Genomic DNA, 20,421 nt, shown 5'->3' with positions numbered 1-20,421 from the left:
AGGTCACTGGTGGCTTTTCCACTGCTGCTCTGATCACTCAAGTTCCCATATCTGACTCCTGATTTTTTTATTGATAAAGAAATTAGATAGGCACAGAGTGGACCAAGAGGTGAGAGAACAACTCTCCAACTAGACAGCCCAGTCTCTAGGCCCTAGGCCCTGGGGCAAAACCCAGGCCCCTCCCCAACCTGCCTCAGCTTCACTAGCCTTCCAGGAGTCAAGCTTCCTGCAGGTAAACAGCTCTAATCCCACATCAAGCAGACCCTGTGAGCTACAAGTTCTACTCCACCCACAAACCCACCCATGCCCAGTGACCTTGGAGGACCTCTGATGCACAGACTGCAAATGCACAAAGCAGACCAAGAGGTAAGTGGCCAGCTCCCTAGGTGGTCAGTCCAGTCTCTAGGCCCTAGGCACTGGGTCAAAACCCTGGGCTGCTCCCCCACCCACCTCAGCTTCACTAGTTGGTCAGTAGGCAAGTCATCTGCACACTGTCTTCTCCCTCACACACCCATCAATCAGATCCTGTAATCTACAAGTCCTACTTTGTCCCAAATCCCACCCATCCATGGAGACCTCAGCAGCTCCCTGAGACACAGAGAGCAACTCCACAGAACACACCAAGAACAACTACCTAAGACACAGACAGCAATTGCAATGATCAGTCCAGGAGAGGAACCCTGAGACACAGACACCACCTGTGAGGATTGGACCAAGGGACAAAGACACTTCCAACACCAGGTGGAGGAAGAGATGGGTGGGTGCCATTGCAGGAATACTCAGCACCCTAAAAAGCAACACGGCAACAGCAGAACCCAGTGGTCATAAAACAGGAAGACCTGAACACCCTAACCCAGAAAAATCAGAAGAAACCAACCTTAAATATAACTTTATGAAGATGATAGAAACCCTTAAAGAGAAAATTAAAAAAAAAAAAACTCCCTTTTAAAAATGGAGGAAAAGGCAAACAAAAAATTAGAGGAAACGAATAAATGCTTTCAAAGAAAGCAAAGAAACACTGATTTTTTTGAGTTAATCTGGTATCCTGCTATATTACTGAAAATGTTTATGACATGTAGAAATTAGGAACTCAAGAACTATATTGAATAGATATGGAGAGAATGGACAACTTGTCTTGTTCCTGATTTCAGTGGGATCTCTATGAGTTTCTCTCCATTTACGTTTATGTTGGCTGTTGGCTTATTCTATATTGCCTTTATTATGATTAGGTATGTTTCTTCTATCCCTGCTCTCTCCAAAACCTTTATCACAAAGGGATGTTGTATTTTGTCAAAAGCTTTTTTGGCATTTGATGAAATGATTATGTGGTTATTATTTTTCAGTTTGTTTATATGGTGGATTATATTGACAGATTTTCAGATGTTGAACCATCCCTGCATCTCTGGGATGAAGCAAACTTCATCATGGTGGATGATACTTCTGATGTGTTCTTTTTGCCAGTATTTTACTGAGTATTTTGGCATCAATGTTCATGAGTGAAATTGGTCTGTAATTCTCTTTCTTAGTAACATCTTTGTGTGGTTTGGATATCAGGGTAATTGTAGCTTCATAAAAAGAGTTTGGCAATGTTCCTTCTATTTCTAGTGTGTGTAACAATTTTTAGAAAAATTGGTATTAGGTTTTTTTTAAAATCTTGTAGAATTCTGAATTGAAACCATCTGGTCCCGGGCTTTTTTGGGGTTGGGAAACTTTTGATGACTGTTTCTATTTCTTTAGCAGTTATAGGTCTGTTATATTTGCTTACCTGGTCTTGATTTAATTTTGGGAAGTTATATCCTTGGCATTTATTCAGAACGTTGTTCATTTCCTTTAAGTTTTCCTATTTTGTGGAGTATAGGTTTTCGAAATACGACCTAATGACTCTCTGGATTTCCTCCGTGTCTATTGTTATGTCCCCCTTTTCATTTCTGATTTTGTTAATTTGGATGTTCTTGCTCTGCCTTTTGGTTAGTTTAGATAAAGGTTTCTCTATCTTGTTGATTTTCTGGAAAAACCAACTCTTTGTCTCATTGATTCTTTGCATTGTTTTCTTTGTTTCTATTTTGTTGATGTCAGCTCTCAATCTGATTATTTCCTGGCATCTAGTTCTCCTAGGGAGTTTGTTTATTTTGTTCTGAAGTTTTCAAATGTTCTGTTAATTAATCACTAGTGTGGGATTTTTCCAGCTTCTTTATGTGAGCATTTAGTGCCATGAACTTTCCTCTTACCACTGCTTTCATTGTGTCCCATAAATTTGGGTATGTTGTGTGGTCATTTTCATTGAATTTTAGGAAGTCTTTAATTTCTCCCTTAATTTCTCCCTTGAGCCATTGATGATTCGGGTGAGCATTGTTTAATTTCCCTGTGTTTGTGAGCTTTCTGGAATTAGTGTTGCAGTTAAATACTAGTTTATAGCCATGGTGATCTGATAAGATACATGGGGTTATGCCAAATTTTTTGGTCTGTTAAGGTTTTTTTTTGTTACAGAGTATGTGGTCAGTTTTTGAAAAGGTTCCATGAGGTTCTGAGAAGAAGGTATATTCTTTTCTGTTTGGATGGAATGTTCTATAGATGTCTGTTAAGTCCATTTGAGTCATAACATCTGTTAATTCTCTTATTTCTCTGTTGATTTTTTTTCTCTGACTGACCTGTCCAGTGGTGAGAGAGGAGTGTTGAAGTCTCCCAGTATTAATATGTAAGGTCATGACAGGAGAACTTGAAGTTTCCCACTATTAGTGTGTAAGGTCTTGACAGGAGAACTCACAGAGTGTGTTCCAGGGAGCTCATTGACTCTGAACTGACAGCAAGGGAGCCTGCATGGAACTGACCTAGGACTTCTGCATGTGTGTGACACTTGTGAAGCTCGGTCTGTTTGTGGAGCTCCTAATAGTGGGATCAGGATCTGTTCCTGACACTTGAGCTGACTTTTGGGAACCCATTCCCCATAGGTTGCCTCACCCAACCTTGATGCAGGAGGAAGAGCTTGGTCCTGCCTCAACTTGATGTGCCATGCTGTACTGACTCCCATTGGAGGTCTGCCCCTTTCTGAATGGAGACGGACGAAGAGTAGGTGGGAGGGTAAAAGGAAAGTAGGAGGAGAGGAGGGAGGGGGAAATGGTCAGTAGGTAAAACAAATGAAAAATAATTTTAAAAGAACAGATTAAAAAAAAATCTGCCTTAATAGAGCCTACTTATAATAATTCCCAGCCTATTAAAAGATATCTGTAGAAAATCATTCCACAAGGAATGTTAAACAGTTCTACCTTGTGTCAATATTTTGTACAACAGCCATTGGAAATAATGCATAATCAGTTTTCTCAATCTATAGTTTACCATTATACGGATGATATCTTGCTAGCTGATTCAGATGCAAATACATAAGAGAAAATGTTTAAGGAATTACAGAAAAATTTACCTTGTTGGGGATTACAAACTGCTCCTAAAAAAAACAATTTAATAAGGAGAGTCTATTTCTTATCTAGGATAAACACTAGGTTTACAAAAGAAATCAACCGGTCTGGGCGGCGACCCTGGGCTGCCTGGAATCCCTGATCCTGTGCCCTGACATTCCATCTGAACTGGTGAGTGAATGCGGACCCTGGGGCAACCTGCCCTGGAAGAGAGCACAGACCCCCTACCCCCACTTCCCTCTGCAGGCTTGTGTCGGTTTCTCCCGTCCCTGTGTCTCCCAAGCTTTCCCTACTGTTCTCAGGTGTCCTGCTCCTGTTCTAAGGCCATCCACCCAGAGGAGTCAGACTCTGACCTCCAGGCAGGTCTGAGGATTCCTGCAAGGGAGTGCGGGCTCCTTCAGATTGTGCTGCCAGGTTCGCTGTGTGGTATTCCATCCCGCCCTGCCCCCACCGTGGCCCTTTTGTCTGGGCTGCGACCCTGGGCTGCCTGGAATCCCTGATCCTGTGCACTGACATTCCATCTGAACTGGTGAGTGAATGCGGACCCTGGGGCAACCTGCCCTGGAAGAGAGCACAGACCCCCTACCCCCACTTCCCTCTGGAGGCTTGGGTCGGTTTCTCCCGTCCCTGTGTCTCCCAAGCTTTGCCTAGTGTTCTCAGGTGTCCTGCTCCTGTTCTAAGGCCATCCACCCAAAGGGGTCAGACTCTGGCCTCCAGGCAGGTCTGAGGATTCCTGCGGAGGGGTGCGGGCTCCTTCAGATTGTGCTGCCAGGTTCGCTGTGTGGTATTCCATCCCGCCCTGCCCCCACCTTGGCCCTTTTGTCTGGGCTGCGACCCTGGGCTGCCTGGAATCCCTGATCCTGTGCCCTGACATTCCATCTGAACTGGTGAGTGAATGCCGACCCTAGGGCAACCTGCCCTGGAAGAGAGCACAGACCACCTACCCCCACTTCCCTCTGCAGGCTTGTGTCGGTTTCTCCCGTCCCTGTGTCTCCCAAGCTTTCCCTAGTGTTCTCAGGTGTCCTGCTCCTGTTCTAAGGCCATCCACCCAGAGGAGTCAAACTCTGGCCTCCAGGCAGGTCTGAGGATTCCTGCAAGGGAGTGCAGGCTTCTTCAGATTGTGACACAAGGAATAGGTCTGCCTCTGGCACTGGGGAGATCCAACCAGTTTCAGTCACAGCAAAGATTGGTCTAGGACACCAAACGCCTCCGGGCTCCTTTTGAAGGAAGAGATGGGCAGGCGCCAATGCAGGAGCTCCTCCAACAACATGAAAGGCAACATGACATCACCACAAGCCAGACATCCCGAAACAACAAGAATTGAACACCCTACCCCAGAAGATATAGAAGAAACCGACATTAACAGTACTTTATGAAAATAATAGAGGACCTTAAACAGGAGGTAAAAAACTGCCATAAAGAAATGGAGATGACAAACAAAAAGGTAGACGAAATAAATAAATCTCTCAAAGATACCCAAGAAAAACAAGAAAAACAAGAAAAAGCAATCAAACAGGTAAGGGAAACAGTACAAGACCTGATAAATGAAATGGAGGTATTGAAGAAAACACAATCTGAGGGACGACTGGAAATGGAAACTCTGAATAAACGAACAGAAACTTCAGAGACAAGTATTTCCAACCGAATACAAGAGATGGAAGAAAGAATCTCGGACTCTGAAGATACTATAGAGGAAATAAACTCACAGATTAAAGAACTAAACAAATCTAACAAATTCTTAACACAAAACATCCAGGAAATCTGGGACACCATGAAAAGACCAAACCTAAGAATAATTGGGGGTAGAAGAAGGAGAAGAATTACAACTCAAAGGCCCAGAAAACATATTCAACAAAATTATAGAAGAAAACTTCCCCAACCTAAAGAAGGATGTTCCTATGAAGGTACAAGAAGCCTACAGAACACCAAATAGACTGGATCAAAAGAAAGCATCCCCACGCCATATAATAATCAAAACACAAAACATGCAGAATAAAGAACAGATATTAAGAGCTGCAAAGGAAAAAGGTCAAGTAACATATAAAGGGAAACCTATCAGAATTACACCTGATTTCTCAATGGTAACCATGAAAGCCAGAAGAGCTTGGATAGATGTGCTACAGACACTAAGGGAACATGGATGCAAGCCTAGACTATTATACCCAGCAAAGCTTGCATTCACCATTGATGGAGAAAACAAGATATTCCAGAACAAAAAACAGATTTAAACAATACGCAGCCACAAATCCAGCCTTGCAGAAAGTAATAGAAGGAAACTCACAAACCAAGGAGTCCAACAACGCCCACAATAACTCAGGCATCTAGCGACCCTTCACCAGCACAACTAGAAGAAGGGAAACACACAAACTCTACTACTAAAAATGACTGAAGTTAACAACCACTGGTCATTAATATCACTTAATATCAATGGACTCAATTCACCTATAAAAAGGCACAGGCTAAGAGACTGGATACGAAAACAGAATCCAACATTTTGCTGTTTACAAGAAACACACCTCAACCACAAAGACAGACACCTACTCAGAGTAAAGGGTTGGGAAAAGGTTTATCAAGCAAATGGCCCTAAGAAACAAGCGGGTGTGGCCATACTAATTTCCAACAAAGTTGACTTCAAACTAAAATCAATCAGAAGAGATGGAAAGGGACACTTTATACTCATAACAGGAAAAATCCATCAGAATGAAGTCTCAATCCTGAATATCTATGCCCCTAATATAAAAGCTCCCACTTATGTAAAAGAAACACTTCTAGAACTCAAGGCAGCCATCAAACCACACACACTAATAGTTGGAGACTTCAACACTCCTCTCTCACCAATGGACAGGTCAATCAGACAGAAACCTAACAGAGAATTGAAAGACTTAATGGAGGTATGAACCAAATGGACTTAGCAGACATCTATAGAACACTCCACCCAAATAGGAAAGAATATACCTTCTTCTCTGCGGCTCATAGAACCTTTTCGAAAATTGACCATATACTTGGTAACAAAGCAAACTTCCACAGTTACAAAAAATATTAGTAACCACCTGTGTCTTATCGGATCACCATGGATTAAAATTAGAAATCAACAACAATGCTACCCCCAGAAAGCCCACAAACTCATGGAAACTGAACTGTCAACTACTGAACCACACCTGGGTCAAGGAAGAAATAAAGAAAGAAATTAAAGTCTTTCTTGAATTTAATGAAAACAAAGACACAACATACTCAAACATATGGGACACAATGAAAGCAGTGCTAAGAGGAAAGTTCATAGCACTAAGTGCCCACTTAAAGAAAATGGAGAAAGCACTCATTGGTGACTTAACAGCACACCTGAAAGCTCTGGAAAAAAAAGAAGCAGACTCACCTGGGAGAAGTAGAAGACTGGAAATAATCAAACTGAGGGCAGAAATTAACAAAATTGAAACACAGAAAACAATCCAAAGAATCAATGAAACAAAAAGATGGTTCTTGGAGAAAGTCAACAAGATTGACAAACCCTTAGCCAAACTAATCAAACGGCAGAGAGAGAACACGCAAATTAATAAGATTAGAAATGAAAAGGGGGACATAACCACAGACACAGAAGAAATTCAGAAAATCATTAGATCTTACTACAACAGCCTGTATGCCACAAAATTGGAAAATGTAAAAGAAATGGACAGTTTTGTAGATAAATACCATATACCAAAGTTAAACCAGGACCAGGTAAATGCTCTAAATCGTCCTGTTAGTCGCGAAGAATTAGAAACTGTTATCAGAAACCTCCCTACCAAAAAGAGCCCAGGACCAGATGCTTTCAATGCGGAATTCTACCAGAACTTCCAAGAAGACCTAATACCTATACTCTTTAAGGTATTTCATAATATAGAAACACAAGAGTCACTGCCAAATTCCTTCTATGAAGCTACAGTTACCCTGATACCTAAACCACACAAAGACTCAACCAAGAAAGAGAATTACAGGCCAATCTCACTCATGAACATTGACGCAAAAATTCTCAATAAAATACTGGCAAACCGAATCCAAGAACACATTAGAAAAATTATCCACTACTATCAAGTAGGCTTCATCCCAGAGATGCAGGGCTGGTTCAACATACGAAAATCTATCAATGTAATCCATCATATAAATAAACTGAAGGAAAAAAACCATATGGTCATCTCATTAGATGCTGAAAAAGCATTTGACAAAATTCAGCACCCTTTGATGATAAAGGTCTTGGAGAGATTAGGGATACAAGGGTCATTCCTAAATATAATAAAAGCTATTTACAGCAAGCCGACAGCTAACATCAAATTAAACGGAGAGAAACTCAAGGCTATCCCACTAAAGTCAGGAACACGACAAGGCTGTCCACTCTCTCCTTATCTCTTCAATATAGTGCTTGAAGTTCTAGCAATAGCAATAAGACAACATAAGGGAATCAAGGGGATTCAATTTGGAAAGGAAGAAGTTAAACTTTCATTATTTGCAGATGATATGATAGTATACATAAGCGACCCCAAAAACTCCACCAAAGAACTCCTACAGCTGAAAAACTCCTTCAGTAACATGGCAGGTTACAAGATCAACTCCAAAAAATCAGTCGCCCTCCTATACACAAAGGATAAGGAAGCAGAGAGGGAAATCAGAGAACTATCACCTTTCACAATAGCCACAAATAGCATAAGATATCTGGGAGTATCTCTAACCAAGGAAGTGAAAGATTTATTTGACAAGAACTTTAAGTCTTTGAAGAAAGAAATTAAAGAGGATACCAGAAAATGGAAGGATCTCCCCTGCTCATGGATTGGGAGGATCAACATAGTAAAAATGGCAATTCTACCAAAAGCAAACTATAGATTCAATGCAATCCCAATCAAGGTCCCATTAAAATTCTTCACAGAGATTGAGAGGACAATAATCAACTTTATATGGAAAAACAAGAAACCCAGGATAGCCAAAAAAATCTTATACAATAAAGGTTCTTCTGGAGGCATTACCATCCCTGACTTCAAACTCTATTACAAAGCTACAGTATTGAAAACAGCTTGGTATTGGCATAAAAACAGAGAAGTTGACCAATGGAATCGTATAGAAGACCCGGATCTTAAACCACAAACCTATGAACACCTGATTTTTGATAAAGGAGCCAAAAGTACACAATGGAAGAAAGAGGGCATCTTCAACAAATGGTGCTGGCATAACTGGATATCCACCTGTAGAAGAATGAAAGTAGATCCATATCTATCACCATGCACAAAACTCAAGTCCAAATGGATTAAAGACCTCAATATTAATTTGAACACATTGAGCTTGATAGAGGAGAAAGTGGGAAGTACTCTACAACAAATGGGCACAGGGAACCGTTTCCTGCGCATAACCCCAGCTGCACAGACCTTAAGTGCAACATTGAATAAATGGGACCTCCTGAAGTTGAGCAGCTTCTGTAAAGCAAAGGACATTGTCACTAAGACACAAAGGCAGCCTACTGACTGGGAAAAGATCTTCACCAACCCTGCAACTGACAAAGGTCTGATCTCTAAAATATATAAGGAACTCAAGAGACTAGACGGTAAAATGCCAATTAACCCAATTAAAAAATGGGGCGCTGAACTGAACAGAGAATTCTCAACAGAAGTTCGAATGGCCAAAAGACACTTAAGGTCATGCTCAACCTCCCTAGCTATCAGGGAAATGCAAATCAAAACAACTTTGAGATATCATCTTACACCTGTCAGATTGGCTAAAATCCAAAACACCAATAATAACCTTTGCTGGAGAGGTTGTGGGGTAAGGGGCACACTCATCCATTGCTGGTGGGAATGCAAACTTGTGCAACCACTTTGGAAAGCAGTGTGGCGGTTTCTCAGGAAATTCGGGATCAACCTACCCCAGGACCCAGCAATTCCACTATTGGGAATCTACCCAAGAGATGCCCAATCATACAACAAAAGCATATGCTCATCTATGTTCATAGCAGCATTATTTGTAATAGCCAGATCCTGGAAACAACCTAGATGCCCTTCAGTGGAAGAATGGATGAAGAAACTGTGGAATATATACATGCTAGAATACTACTCAGCGGTAAAAAAACAATGACATCTTGAATTTTGCAGGCAAATGGATGGAAATAGAAAACACTATTCTGAGTGAGGTAACCCAGACCCAAAAAGATGAACATGGGATGTACTCACTCATAATCGGTTTCTAGCCATAATTAAAGGACATCGAGCCTATAAATTTGGGATCCTTGAGAAGATAATAAGAAGGTGAACTCCCAAAAAAGATATAGTAATCCTCCTGGATATTGGAAGTAGACACGATCGCCAGGCAAAATTGGGAACTTGAGGGTTGGGCAAGACTGGGCCAAGGGAAGATGGGGAGATAAAAGTGTGAAGGGGAGAACGGGGGGAGCTCGGAGGAATGGGGTGCTTGGGATATAGGAAGGGTGGATATGGGAGCAGGGAAGCATATATCTTAATTTAAGGAGCTACCTGAGGGTTGTCAAGAGACTTGACCCTAGAGGGGTTCCCAGGTTTCCAGGGAGACGCCCCCAGTTAGTTCCTTGGGCAGCTGAGGAGAGGGAGCCTGAAAAGGCCAGTTCCTATAGCCATACTGATGAATTTCTTGCATGCATATCACCATAGAACCTCCACCTGACGATAGATGAAGAAAATGACAGAGCCCCACATTGGAGCACCGGACTGAGCTCCCAAGGTCCTGATGAGGAGCAGAAGGAGAGAGAACATGAGAAAGAAAGTCAGGACCGTGAGGGAACCTCCAGCTGGCGACAGATGGGGAAGGTGACTGAGCCCCACATTGGAGCACTAGACTGAGCTCCCAAGGTCCTGATGAGGAGCAGAAGGAGCGAGAACATGAGGGAGAAAGTCAGGAACAAGAGGGGTACGTTCACTCATGGAGACGGTGGGACAGAACTAATGGGAGATCACCAACTCCAGTTGGAATGGGACTGATGGATCATGCGACCAAACCCGTCTCTCTGAATGTGGCCAACAGCGGGGGCTGACTGAGAAGCAAAGGACAATGGCTCTGGGCTCTGATTCTTCTGCATGGACGGGCTCTGTGGGAGCCTTCTCAGCTTGGTCGATCACCTTCCTGGACCTGGGGGGAGTTGGGAGGACCTTGGTCTTAGCATAGAGTGGGGAAGCCTGATGGCTCCTTGGCCTTGAGAGGGAGGGAGGGGAGGTATGGGTTCAGGGGAGGGGAGGGAAGGGGGAGAAGGAGGGGATGGAAGGGGGAGGAGGAGGGGAGGGAGGGGGGAGGAGGAGGGAAGGAGATGGAAATTTTTAAATATAAAAAAAAATAAACCATGAGAGAAAAAAAAAGAAATCAACCATAGAAAGTACAAATCAGGAAAGATTAATTCTAAAATAATAATGATTTTCAAATATTGCTGGGAGACATTAACTGGTTATGGCTCACCATTGGAATGACAACTCAAGAACTAAGTAATTTATTTCAAACCTTACAAGGTAATAAAAACTTAAATAGTCCAAAAGACGTATCTGCTGAGACTGAGAGATAACTAGTTTTAGTTAAAAAAAATTTACAGGATGCACATGTGTATTGTGTGGATCCAGACCTTGTTTTTATTCTGGTTATTTTACCTTCTATGCATTCTCCTACTGGAATTCTAGCAAAGGAGATAATATCTTAGAATGAATATTTTTACCAGAAAAACCAAGTAAAAACTTAAAGACCTATGTAAAAAAGGTTTCCAAATTGACTCTCAAAGGAAAATTAAGACTTCATCAATTAGCAGAAATAGACCCAGTGGAAATTGTGGTACCTTTTACTAATGCTGAAATCTCCTCATTATGGACAGAAAATGAACACTGGCAAAGATATTGCAGTAATTTTTTGGGAGAGATTAGCAACAAACATTCCAAAAGCAAGAGACTTCAGTTTATAAAGAGAATGAATTAGCTCGTTCCTCAAGTGGTACCAGGAACACCAATTTCCAGAGTCCCTACACTCTATACTGAGGCCAACCAATCAGGAAAGGCAGACTTTTAAATCAAGAAATTAAAGCAACTCAAATCCCTGTGATTCTGTTTAAAACTTAGAATTATATGCTATTCTCATGGTATTATTAGATTTTCCAGAACCACTTAAGATAGTCACTGACTTTCAATGTGCAGAAAAAGTTGTTTTACATATTGAAACTACTGAATTTATTGCGGATGATTCAGAGTTAACTTTAATATTTGTTAAATTACAAGAAATAGTCAGAAATAGAAATCATCCCTTGTATATAACACGAGTCAGAAACCATACAGGTCTACCAGGCCCTCTAGCACAAGGTAATTATGAAATGTTATTGGTAAGAAATGTACTAAAAGCCTCATAGTTTCATGAGAAACACCATATTACTAGCAATGGTTTGAATAAAAATGTTTCCATCATTTGTCAACAAGTTAAGGAAATTATAATGAAATAGCCTACTTGCTTTTCATATGCCCAAACTCCACTATCTTCAGGAAATAACCCAAAAGGGAACTCAAAAAATAAAATTTGGCAATGGATTTGTTTCATTTTGTAGAATTTGGAAAACTGAAATATGTTATACCACACCATGCCTACATATTCAGGATTTCAATGGCCATCTTCTTTGAGGTCTAAAAAGACTGATTCTATAATTACACATTTATTATAAGTTATGGCCATCATGGGGATACCTGTAAAAATTAAGACTGACAATGCTCCAGTATATGTCCCTAGTAAAATGAAACAGATTTTTATATATTACAACATGATATATATACCTGTAATATAAAGAATATTACAGGTATACCACAAATTCCTACAGGACAAGCATTTATACAAAGATCTAATTGTACTCTAAAAGATATGATTAATAAACAGAAAAGGGTAATAAAACCCCAAGAAATAGACTGAACAATGCACTATTAACTTTAAATTTTCTAATGCTAATGAGAAAAAAATGACAACTGCAGAAAGACATTGGATATAGAAAAAACTGCTGAATTAAATCAGCTCATATACTTTAAAGATGTGTTGACCTCAGAGTAGAAATCAGGATGTGTGTTCTGTTGGGGAAGAAGTTTGACTTTGTTTCTATAGGAGAAGAAAAGCTATGGATACCATCAATATTGATAAAGACTAGATTTGAACATGAGAGACCTCTTGATTAGAAGAGGTGATAGTTTATCAAACAGCATGAGCATCCAATCTAAACTGAAATATAAGACTAACAAATGTCTTTCATTTGACCAGATATAATTTGCCAAAAAGGAAATTCCCAAAAGTTAGGGTTGGGACAGGGTTTTGTTTTTGACTTTCCAGAAGATTGAAGGCATTCAACTAAGAAAAGTGAATACCACTGGACAAACGACACATCTGAAGAAAAAGTACAAATCATCCAGAGAAAATGTCCCCCCAAAAAGAGTAAATTGTCCTAGTGGTATAACACGTTTCCAACAAGACAAAATTTCATATATTTTCCCAAATGTTTGTTTCTGCTGTTTCTCTATAGACATATAGGGAAAGTGGTCTTTTGTAGTTCCAGTTCAATAAAAAAATTAAACTGACTTTGGAGTTGGAGCACACCTCTCTCCTTCTCTAAACTCAAGCATGCTTGTTAAAGTAAAATCCAAAATCTTTGTCTCATGTCAGAAGAGCCACCTGATATGGGACTGAAGAAAACCCAAAATTAAGGGACTGTTCTATTGTCACTAATCTCATATTCAGTTGGTTTTATTTAGACTTAAAATTGTTAAGGTATAAATATTATCTCAAACTTTATAAGATTTACATATGTACATATATATTTTTAAACTTTCTGTTAATGATTATATAATGTACTAATTTTAGAAAGAGGCTCCATCTAGCTTCCTATATGTGATTTCAGGTTTGAGTCTCTATCAGGTAACTAGGAATTATGTTTTTGTTCCCTGGATTGTACTTCACAAATTGTGGTCTCTTAACCTCTCTGAGATCTCCTGCATATGATATTTACATTGGTTGTTTTCTGCAGTGTACCGTGGCCATTCCTAACAGCAACCTTTGACATTTCCAAAAGGATGATGGGGTCCCAAAACAATGATTCCACCTGGATTGCAATAGTGCCACTAAGCTGACAAACACCACCCAAAGATCATCTTTGTACTACAAACTGCTCAGAACAATTGCAAGGTAGCTAGCTAGCTGAGATGGTCAAGCCTCATGCACTGCTCCAGCCAGAACTTCAGAAAAGCTATGTTTTTTCATTACAGAGAGAATGGTAACAAATGACACAGCTAACTCTCCCAGGACTTGACTATTATTTCAATTTTATCATGATCCCCTAGAGATGGCATCACCCCCCAGACAGCAGGAAGCAATCTAGAGAACACGAAGCCAACACTGCCAGGGGATGAGATGGATGGTTTTTTTGTCATTCCATAAGTTATGGATATTTGTCATCATTTAGGGAGGTTGTTATAAGTTGCTGTTGGTAATGGTCAAGAAAAAAGCTGAACAAAGGATATTAGATTCAGGGACTGCATTCTGAAAAGAAAAGGGGAATAGAGAATCGTGGGATAAAAGGGTAGATTATTGAATCTACTTTTAAACTAAAAATCAATTACTACTCCCAAATATTTTACTTTGGTATGGAATTTTGGATACTGATGCAAATTTAAGGTTATTTTTGTTATGCTGTATATGTTTCTAATCTTGTTGAAGATATTTTTATATATTGATGCCAACTTAAAGTTATTTTTGTTAGAACATACTGTATATATGTTTCTGATCTTATTTAAAGTATTGTACTGATGCAGCTCATTTAACAATGTGATGTGAGTTTCTAGTCCTTGAAAGTTATTACTACAAACTATTTAGGATAATAAAGAAATGCAGGTTAGTCGCCTATTACCATCAAACCTGTATTCATGTTAGATATGTTTTCAAAGTCAAACAGAGATATATTGTAGAGAAATGGGTGATCTTCAAACGCTTTAAAGATCCACAGAATGTGGCATTAAGTTGTTTTAATAATATAAAGCTTTTTATGACAACAAGACATGTCTGTTCCTGGCAGTACCAATCTACTTCAGAGAAGATGATTGGTATTAAAGAAACTTCATCTGGAGTTTGCTTTTTTGGGGGCAAAAGTTAGCCACTGGGCAAGAAACTGCCCTTGCCTCAACTGCTGACATGCTGTCCAAATTGGACAAGCAGGTCACAAAAGAAAGTGTCTGCCAAACTTTGTTAAAGTAAGACAGTCCTTCAAAATTTCTGGTTCACAGAAAAGTCTGTCGGATATTCCAGGCTTGTAGACTGAAGACAGATGCCCCAACATTACAGAGCAGCTTTGGGTTACCATCCAGGAAGCCAATTGTTTCTATAATTTCTTAGTTTTTGAAATTGTTTGCTCTGTACTACTTTACTTGGGTAATATATCCTTTCCATGTCTCTGATGTAATTGAAGATTAGATAGTTATAGTTTTCTCATTACCAAATACAGAAAAATCTCATTACACAAAAGAGGTGTAAAGTGTATAAGTTTGAGAGACATAAAAGATAGTTTTGGGTTGGTAATACAATTTAGGATAGAAAGTAAATTAGGTACAAAACTTTGGATTCATCAAGATAGGATATTAGAGTATTTTCTTTGAATATGCCAAATGCAAATGGACGGGACATTCTTACCTGGTAATTATTCTAATTGTATACAGTTTTATTATGTTAGAGTTATAGCCTTTCCTTTATATTTAGACAAAAGGGAAAGCAGGAATGTGTGATATTTTGATTGCATTCTGACAATAAGGCTTGCTTTGAATCAGAGCTGACCAAAATTAGCCATAGACGTTTTGGAGGACTGAGAACAGCTAGAGAGATAGGTAGTGGTAAGGCAGGGCTTAGAGGGGAGTCTCAGTTCTTTTGGATAGAGGAATTCAAGAGATAGGAAGTCACTGATGCCTTCTCTGATACTTACCCTGATATCTGACTCCTAGTTTTTATTGATAAAGCATAATTAGATAAATGTATCACCCTCAATCATACTTTATGTCAAGGACATTTTCCATAACAGTTAAAACATCTCCCCTCCCTATTAAGTCAATGAGCTCAGCTGTGCTCAGTCTTTGGTCCCTCCTGTGGGTATATCTCAATGGAGACTCTACACCCAGGACCTCAATGGCAAGGGATTCTAGGAACTGTAGTTTGTAGAGGATCTTTCTGGTGAATGGAGTACAGAGAATTCTCTGGGGAGGGGATGAGTATGGGGGATGTCAGAATATCATCAGCCTTCGCTGGGATCCAGAAATTCCTACAACTCAGTATGTGGTTTGAAGGGGAACTGCCAATCAACCACGCCCCTTCAGTGGTTGATGTCTACAGTTTAGAAGAAAGAGAAGTTTGGGACAAAGCATTCTCAAGGTTCAGGTACCACTTCCACCACTTACTAATTCCATGATAATGCGGGCCAATAAGCATCAATCTTCTATCCCATGAACTTGACCAATAAACAATTAGCTTCGAACAAAAAAGTCACAGCATAAAGTAAGTGCTCATAGAACAAGACCTGTGAAATATATTGGGTATGCCTGATTAGAGTCTGTGACAGCTCATCTTGGTGGTTAAGGTAATTAAATCTGAAATCCAACAAATGGTCATCTGTTGGGCACACCCATGACAAATGTTATTGATCAGGCTATGTGAAAGACCCATCCTAGATCTGGTTGGCAGCCCAAACAAAAGGAGGTCTAAGGGAAGAGATTTCCTTTTTTTGCTTCATTTTCTTCACATCTTGCTGGCAAGTTTATCTATTCTGATATTGTTGCTGCTGCTGCTATGTTCCTTGGATGATACCAAAACCCAGATTTTTCAGGTTTCCAATGTGGACAGAAACCCAGAGTTCTCCAAATATTCTTCAGATTGTTAGTGCCAGGCTGATGATATCCAACTCCTTGGCCTGAGTGTTTACTGGGTTCTTGACCTCTCCAGTGTGAAGGCAGCCATACATAGAATGCATAGGTCATACCATGCAAACCAATATATAATACAGCTCCACTAACACATGATCATTATTCTGTCCTGTCCCTCTTAGAAAGCCTGACCAATGCAGGGCTATTACATCTGACTTTGTACTTTAGTTCTATGGCTTCTAACCACATCATGATTTCCTCTATCATGGGGCTGCAACACACATCTTTCTCTCCCTATAGTTACTTTCTGCAGTACTCAAGACTATGAGGAAAAACCAATGATGGTCTAGCAACACATCCCTGTTAAGTTTCAGTCAAGATACTCAGGGAAACATGAACAGTTGCCAATACTCACTGTGAGCTCCTGAGAAGCCATGATGATGGCCAAGTTTGCCATCCGGTTACAGCTGCACTCTGTGTATGTCTCAGATGCTTTGGTGATCTCACAGCCTGAGCGTGTCCATCTCCCGTCCTCCACATTAGGGTTCCAAGAGACACAGATGGTCCTCTCAGACTTCTGCTTTGGCTGAAAGATCAGAGGTTCCAGTCACCTGAGAACTTCACTAGGGTAGATTCAATGTGACCAAACTCAAGCCAGAACTTCCAGGGAATGGAAAAACTGACTGTATTTCAGTTTGTAGTGTTGCTTTATCTAGGGTTAGACCACACTGTTAGTGTTACAAGGGAATTTCTTTCAGAGCTGGGGAAATAGCTCAGCAGATAGAAGTGCTTGCTGTGTATGCATGAAGAACTGAGTTCAAATCCCCAGCATGTACATAATAAAAGCTGAGAGTGGAATCATAGGCCTATAATCCTAGCCCCGGGAAGCAGAGATAAGAGTTTCCATGAGGTTTGCTGATCAGAAAGCCTGGCTGAATCAACAAACTCTGGGTTTACTGACTGATCTGGCCTCAAAAAGTAAGGTTGAGAGGAGGCTGGAGAGATTGCTCAGTGGTTAATAACACTTCCTGCTCTTCCAGAGGAGCTCGGTTGAGTTCCTAGTATCTATATTAGGTGGTTCACAACCACTTGTAACTCCAGTTCCATGGAACCTGATGCCTCTGGACTCCATGGGTACCTGCACTTGTATGCACATACCCACAGACACACACACAACTGTAAATAATAAATGTAAATCTTTAAGAATAAAATGAGAGAAACAAAGACACCTAACAATCATCTTTAGCTGCCACGTGTGCTAAAGACTGCATGCATGTGAGCATGCGTGCGCACACACACACACACACACACACACACACACACACTCATACATACCTATACAAATACATATACATGAGCATGAACACTTTTTTCATCAGTAGTGGCACTGTGTCACCACTAAGAAAACTTGGAAAAGGGTACACAGGATCTTTCTTAATAAAGAAGAAATGGAAATCCATTTCCTTCACCCAAATATGTTATTGTTTCAAAACAAAACAAATCAATTGTTTCTTAAATACGTGCCAACACAACTGGGGTGGCAGTATTCCTTGGTAGACAGACAGGGGCCTCAGGAGATGCTGCACAAACCTGGATGTGCTGGAGGGTGTAGACAACCATCTTGGAGAAGCCCTCCTTCTTCTCCCCAGTCACAATGCCACCAACAACACGAGAATTCATCTTCAGCTTCCAGGAGGCCTGACCATCTTCGAAGAAGCGTTCATCTAAAACCGATTCCATGTTTGCAAAGGAAACAAAAGCCACTCCTGTGGTCCCTGAATGTCCCCAAAATAAAAAAAAAAGAATTGCTTGTTCTGTTGATAATATAGATGGCACATTGCACAACAGGCAAATGGTCAACATGTGAGCACAGGAAACATGTGCACACACAGGCAGCACAAATGACATGCACATAGACAGGCTCTCCCCGATTTACTCTAAGGTTGAAATACCAGAGAACTTCTAGATCAACTGAGGCATGAGAAAGGAAATGAACCCCATCCACACTCCTCATTCATCCCTGATATAAACAGGGAAGCTTGTGAAACCAAGAGATTCTGTGTACAAAGGAGAGTCGTTTCCAAGAAGTGGACGGAGCAGACCTCATGATTTCTTTTAAATTTTAAAGTGTGCTTAAGTTTAGCTTTGCCTCATCTGTAAGTCTTGCGTCAGGACTGGGGACCCAGCAATAGAGAGCTTGTTCGTGTGTGTGAGGCTTTCTGCTTACTACGTAGTGCCATACAAAATACATTATTTGCAAATTATGCCATTGATGAATGTAACTTAGAAGCCACCAGATAACATACACAGTCATTGTAAAGACACCTGGGACTGGGAAGATGTCTCATCAGAGGAAGGTGTTTGTCACCAAGCCTGAAGACCTAAGTTCCATAAATTCCCCCACAGTGAAGAAGGGAACGGAACTGACTCCCAAAAGTTGTCTCCAACTGCCATTTTTGTGCCTTCGTATGTTGATATACATATGTATTGTCACAAGTGGATGGATGGTGGATGGATGATGGATGGATGGATGGATGGATGGATGGATGGATGGATGGATGGATGGACAGAAAAGATGTCTAAAAGGTTCTCTCTCTGTCTCTCCCTCTGCCTCTCTCTGTCTACTTTAGTCTACTTACTGTTGTATTAGTAAATCCACAATTCTCTAAAAATTTGTCAGAGCAGGTATTCAAGCAGTTAGTCACATTGAATTCATCGTCAAGAGCAAAGAGAGAGTGCACACTTAGCCTGCTTGCTCTCTGAACTGCTCAGCTTGCTTCTCTGTTCTTCCACAGTCCATGGATTGGTGCCACCCACAACTGGGTCTTCCCAATCAACTAATGTAAGACAGACCCCCACAGACACAGGCACAGACCATCCTGACCTAGTCAGTCCCTCCTTCACTCTTCCCAGATGACACTAGGCTATGAGAAGTGAGTAGTTGAAACTAGAAAGCACAGATTTTAAGTCACAAAAGCAAGACTTGGAGGAAGGACTGGGAAAGGGAGAGGAAGGGAAGACAGAAGAGAGGGAGATATTCCAGCCTATATAATCCAGCTTGTACTGCCCAAGAATATGGCCATCTGCTGGGTCCTGGGAACTCTACCCAGGGCCACATCCTGAAGCAAACTGATGCTCCTTTCCCAGTTGCTAATAGGTCCTCACCTGGGGGTCTCTACCCATACTGGGATTTTTTACATGAAACAATAAGTTCTTAAATATGTAAAGCCAGGAATAGTGGCACATGCCTTTGATCCCAGCACTTAGGAGGCAGAGGCAGAAGTATCTCCTTGAGGTTGAGATCAACCTGATCTATACAGGTATTTCTAGGACAGCTAAAACTATATAAGGCACTGTCCCTACCCCCATAAACAAACACAAAATCTACTACTGACAGGTTCACAAATGACACCATCTAGTTTTGCAGAAACAGCCTAGAGCTGGACAGGGGGAAGGAGATTCATATAGGCTCACAGACTGACATCAACCACACAACTTGGGAAAGAGACCAAGATGCTCATAGGTTCAGAATATGAAGTTACATTCCACACAGGCAAGGACATCCCCAGGACAAGGCTGTGCCATTAACCACTCTTCCTGTTATTGTCTGTACTTCTGTTTGCATTTTATTCCATCCCCTTATCTTTGAATGCTTTTGCTACCATGTGGGTCCACTGCTCACGGTGTGAGTAGGCCATGATGTATGTGTGGAGGTCAGAGACTAGCATGTGGAAGTCAGTTCTCTCTTTTGAGGTCCTGGGGACTGAACTCAGGTGGTCAGGCTTGGTGACACATGCCCTTACCCAATAGCTCCCTAATTCTGCATTTGTGGATTTTTTTTCTATCTCTTTTATCTCTTCTCTAAGTTTTATTCTTGTATTTAGATGTGTGCATTTTTCAACAGAAGTTTCTGTGTTATTCCCATGATGGGAAAGTGTCTGTAGTAGGAAAGAGAAGCCAAAAGTTTGGAGACTCACCCAAGAGAACAGAGCTGTGTTGGGAAGTCCAGTTGCCTCAACTTCCCTAGTGAGTCCCTGCCTGATGTGAGTGTTCACTTTGGTGATGTCATTTCTAGGTGTTGCTGTTTGTTCTTTGACTTGGAAGCCTCCTCTAAGGGACCCTGCTCTGCC

At 40.8% G+C, this 20,421-nt stretch overlaps 1 protein-coding gene across 1 annotated transcript in view; it reads right to left on the bottom strand.

The window, feature by feature from the left end:
* Window positions 1-20,421, bottom strand: part of Adgre1 (adhesion G protein-coupled receptor E1) — a 105,970-nt gene that overhangs the window by 12,597 nt on the left and 72,952 nt on the right. The window contains exons 14-15 of the mRNA XM_038329316.1: window positions 17,882-18,066; window positions 16,707-16,877 (exon numbers count right to left, since the gene is read on the bottom strand). Of these exons, the coding sequence (XP_038185244.1) occupies window positions 16,707-16,877; window positions 17,882-18,066 (356 nt within the window). The remainder of the gene's footprint in view (window positions 1-16,706; window positions 16,878-17,881; window positions 18,067-20,421) is intronic.

The sequence above is a fragment of the Arvicola amphibius genome, chromosome 1 (assembly GCF_903992535.2).
Source record: "Arvicola amphibius chromosome 1, mArvAmp1.2, whole genome shotgun sequence".
NCBI lineage: Eukaryota > Metazoa > Chordata > Mammalia > Rodentia > Cricetidae > Arvicola > Arvicola amphibius.
Note: the sequence above shows the minus strand (reverse complement) of the source record. Positions and strands in the feature narration are given on the sequence as shown.